Consider the following 4,740-nt stretch of genomic DNA (forward strand, 5'->3'; position numbering starts at 1 on the left):
ATAAGTACATATGTTTCAGTAGTGCATGTCATTTTTAATCTGAAATATTAATGTTTACAAATATACAACTTACCTTACATAAAACTTCTACAGGTGTGGACATCTTTTTTTCACTTATTTTTTCATATTTCTGCTTTTTGGTAGCAGCCTTAAGTCCTTGCCAAGGTAAAGACCCACGATTGAAATACATAAGCACATAACCAAGTGATTCCATATCATCACGACGGCTTTGTTCTATTCCAAGATGTGCATTAATTGAAGCATACCTTGCTGTGCCTGTTAAATTTTTATCTTCTCGATACATTATATGCAGTCTTGAACGACTATCTCTATATTTTTTAGCTAATCCAAAATCAATAAGAAAGAGCTGTAATTTTATAAATTATCTGCATTAAGTTTCAATGAAAATTATATGTATAAGTCATGAGGAAGATAATGTCTAACAGTATAAATTATACCTTATTACAGTGACGACCAATACCCATTAAAAAATTATCTGGTTTGATGTCCCTATGAATAAAATGTTTGCAATGAACGTATTCAATCCTACCAATCATTTGATCTGCCAACATTAAGACTGTTTTAAGTGTAAATCTTCTTGAACAAAAAGTGAAAAGGTCTTCAAGAGATGGACCAAGAAGGTCCATAACAAGTACATTGTACTCTCGTTCCTGTCCATACCTGCATGTAATATGGAAACAACAATTATTTATAAGTACTAACACATGTATAGTATGATAAATATAATTTTATTCAACAGAATAAAATATTAAAAGTAATAGTTACCAACGTATATGAGGTATTCCTATACCACCATGTAGAATTTTATATAGCTTCGACTCATATAGGAGTTGTGGATGTCGAGCACGCATGCTCTCCAATTTAACAGCAACTTCCTAAAATAACATATAACATGCCAAATTTAATACACTATTAGGGCATCACTTCAATATACTTATATACATATATACTTGTTGAAGTTGTAAAGTTTCTGTGTTTATGCATCAATTATTGAAATTCAATTCTACATACTTATAATACATCATATAGAAGCAATAGGTGTATAGTTACTTTTGTTTAAGATTTTTCAAATAAACAAGTGTATATTACAAAGTTACACAGAATTTCCATGATACTTTTGTTATGTTTTAAACATTTTCTTAAATTTGCATACACCCAACTCACCTATACAGATATATGTATACTTCATGTAATATGAACATATTTATTTGTATATGTGGTACTTTAAATATTTGATAAGTTTCATTATTACACCAATAATAGAATTACTGTTAACTCAATAATTAGTTCCACATTAGTTTTATTTGTAAAATCAGTTATTTGATAAATAAACCATAGTTCAATGATATACATTATAAGAAGAAGAATTGTATAATATTTATACAATACAGTAGTAAATATAATAGTAAAAATTTTGATATTATTATTTCGTACAAAGAAACAAGACAATATAAGTATGTAATCTATAAACTTGGTAGGAATGAAGTTTAAATGTATATTTTATATGCAACAAAGGAAAAGTTTTGACTACTTAAGTATAATTGTTTAATAACCATTTACCACAAGTGCTTCATCACAAACGTTACAAATATTGATATTTTAGTGACAAACTGTAATTTGCAATCGTTGATTAATCTCTTCCATAAACAATACGTGCATAAATATTCTTTCTAAAATGTAGAGGTTAATCGCGTAGAAAAAGGTTGGATAAACGTTCGCAGTTAAACAGAGAACGTAGTTCGTAGAAATTTTGAAAACAGCCGAACTCGGTAGAGCGGATAAGTGAACGTAACATTACCAAAATGAAAAGTTTACAACTTGCAAATTGGGTAAGAAAAAACAATGGGTATTTCACGCAACCAACAACAATATCATGAAAAACATATGTCGTAACAAGCTTACTGGTGGTATAACAAAAAATACTTTTCCACGATATACATTAGGTAAATTACTTGTTAAAAAGGGACGAGAAAAAGAAAAAGAAACAAAGAACACGAGAAGGAAGATGTGCTGGCAGGTCGTCTCACATGAAACGGTACTCCTTACCTCACCATTAGAGGTGTTGATACCGAGGTAAATGTCGCCAAAGGATCCTGAGCCAATCTTCCTCAACAGCCTGTATTTGCAACCCACGACAAACTCATTCTTTGCTACTGACATCGCCAACGACATCGACATATTGCTCTTGGCTTCCCTACTTCTGTCCTTCCTCCGCTAGAACCGACGGCGGACTCTGCGACTGGCTCACGTCGGAATCAAACCTGATTTAAAGTACTGAGCGTACCCGGTAGGACTTATACGCCATTTACTGGCAAACTCGACGATGCTGAGCCTTCTCGAAGCTGTATCGATGGAGGATTTTTTTCGGTAAAATCTGTTCAGGAAACCGTAGCCAAAAGTCACTCTCTAGTGGCACAACAAAACCCCACTAATACGCCGACATTTTCCCTTTCGCTAGAAGCACGAGAGCAACTGACGTTGCGGAAACGATGCGTCACAGCGGGCGGCGTTCAAGTCAGTCCTTATCAATAAATCGCTAACAATTAACCAAGGTATGTTTTTCATCAAATTACCCGCAAATCTTCTATTTAAATAACGAGAAAGATTTCGTTTAATCGTGGTATGAGTTTAGCATCGTCTCGAAATTTAATTGTACGAAATGACTCGCTTGAATTTGCAGTACTAGATTTTCCTCAGGGCCGTATCAATGTCACCATGGTTCTTACTGTGAACGACGTCTTTCACAGTGACGTCTACTTAAATAAAAACATGCATTGTTAAAATGTAATTTTTTTTTCTAATTTTTTTCGCGCGATTTTTTTATATATTTAAAAAGGAAATTGTTTATCGGAAGGTTAAATGGAAATAAAAAATAAAAACGGAACAAACGAGAACTTTTTACACTTTCGTTTATATTTCATGCGACAATGACATGGATTAAACAGATGAATTGAAATATTTGTAAAGGTTTGATCTTTTTTATTCGATATTAATACATGTACGTTCTAAAATACTGATTAGCAAAAGTATGAAATTACGTGCTGTTAAGTATTTCTTTCATGATGCAACCAATGTAGTGTTATAGATTTAAGAATTTTCAAATGTACACAATTAATATATGTATGCGTACGTAGTATTACAGACAATAAGTATAATTTCTATTGCATATACGTATAATGCACTTCAAGGCAATATGGGTCAAAAGTACTATTACTTTTTAAACAATTTATGCTTGTATATAGGTACACTACTGATCATACCGGAACCTTGTGCTACTTATTAGAAATTGATAGGAAATTCCCTGATCGTTTCTCATTTATTGTTTTCATTAAATAGAAGAGAAAAAATGCTATTGCGACATGTTACAAGACTTTCTCGTTTATGAACGATAAGAAAAATATGTATGTATATTGTGTTATTTGAAAATTTCGTAAAGTTCTTAGCGACATCTAAGCTGTGCAATATGGTAAAATAAATTGTATGTTAGTTACAAAATTTTTTTCACATATATATTGCAGCAGCTGATGTTGTATTAAATTTTGAACGATCGATGGCAATTCTTTCACAAAGTTTAATACAGTTGCGGTTAATATTAATGAGAAACGTTTTCGTAAATATAAAGAATTGCAACAAGAGATCCATCATGACAACTCGTACGAAACTTGAAAAGGTTTTACAAAATCTTGAAAAAAATCCTTTTTATGATAAATATGCCAGTAAAATAGCGAAACTTCAACAAACTAGCCCAGAGGAGTTTTTGGATCGTGTCGAAAATCAAGAGAAGAAATTTCAAAAGAAGACAGGTATAAATAGTAACCTATGTAATATGTATAAGTATTTCGTGCGTATTATTGTTAATATATTAAATGAAAATGGATCCAGTATTTTTGCTCGTATGTCATATGTTCATTATTATTTAAAATAAATTTTCTATATCAAAGTGTGAATGTGTTGTATATAACAACATGCTATTTTAAGTATAAGAATTTAGATTAGAGTGTTCTTTAATTGTAATGATTAATCGTAAGTATTATGTGTGAATTTCATTTTTCTATGTGTATGTTGTTAAATTGAAGCAAAACAGGATGAAGAGCTGAAATATTTTGATAGTCAAGCAAAACCACAGTTGGATCAAGACAAGCAACCTCAACAAGCACAATTAAACAGTATAATGAAAGTGGACATGATTCAGGATAAAACAAAGGATGAGATTATAAATATTTGGAAAGATTATCATAAAGATAAAGATTATATATGTGGAATATTAGCACCAGAACAATTTGATAGAATGTTTGAACGTGGGAAACGTTATCCAACATTTTTGCTGCCATTACCTAGAAAACATGGATATGAGTTTATTGTTAGTCAATTCTATGGGCTAGAAATTCATATGACACCACTTTTGTGGTATCAAGCGCATAAAGAAAATGCACCAGAATGTTTAACTATAACTCATTATACAGAATTAAAGGATGACAAAGGCATTATTCTTATGCGTGGTGAATTTGATAAAAAATGCATTAATGTACAAGAAGCACAGTGTTTAGTAAATGAACTGCAATTATATTATTCTACAGATAATCCTAAGAGATTGCAATTGTTGGAAAACTTTTCTGACCAACCTGACAAATTCAAACATATGGATCTCATAGCACAATTAGAAACAATACAATTAGAATTAAAAAATAACTGAATATTTGTAAAATATACTCTAACTAT

The 4,740-nt window shown here is 31.1% G+C and overlaps 2 protein-coding genes across 2 annotated transcripts in view; one reads left to right on the plus strand and one right to left on the minus strand.

Annotated features, from left to right (window-relative positions):
- The window catches only part of LOC108577896 (casein kinase I-like), a 3,543-nt gene extending 1,063 nt beyond the window's left edge, over positions 1-2,480 (minus strand). Inside the window, exons 1-5 of the mRNA XM_017941119.1 lie at positions 2,068-2,480; positions 787-896; positions 459-681; positions 73-367; positions 1-8 (exon numbers count right to left, since the gene is read on the minus strand). The exon at positions 1-8 is cut by the window's left edge and continues 265 nt beyond it. Coding sequence (XP_017796608.1) covers positions 1-8; positions 73-367; positions 459-681; positions 787-896; positions 2,068-2,199 — 768 coding nt within the window. The 5' untranslated portion in view covers positions 2,200-2,480. The remainder of the gene's footprint in view (positions 9-72; positions 368-458; positions 682-786; positions 897-2,067) is intronic.
- A 1,080-nt stretch (positions 2,481-3,560) lies between these two features.
- Positions 3,561-4,740, plus strand: part of LOC108577881 (methionine--tRNA ligase, mitochondrial-like) — a 3,423-nt gene continuing 2,243 nt past the window's right edge. Inside the window, exons 1-2 of the mRNA XM_017941100.1 lie at positions 3,561-3,824; positions 4,098-4,700. Coding sequence (XP_017796589.1) covers positions 3,572-3,824; positions 4,098-4,700 — 856 coding nt within the window. The 5' untranslated portion in view covers positions 3,561-3,571. The remainder of the gene's footprint in view (positions 3,825-4,097; positions 4,701-4,740) is intronic.

This window comes from Habropoda laboriosa, unplaced genomic scaffold (genome assembly GCF_001263275.1).
Source record: "Habropoda laboriosa isolate 0110345459 unplaced genomic scaffold, ASM126327v1 scaffold801, whole genome shotgun sequence".
NCBI lineage: Eukaryota > Metazoa > Arthropoda > Insecta > Hymenoptera > Apidae > Habropoda > Habropoda laboriosa.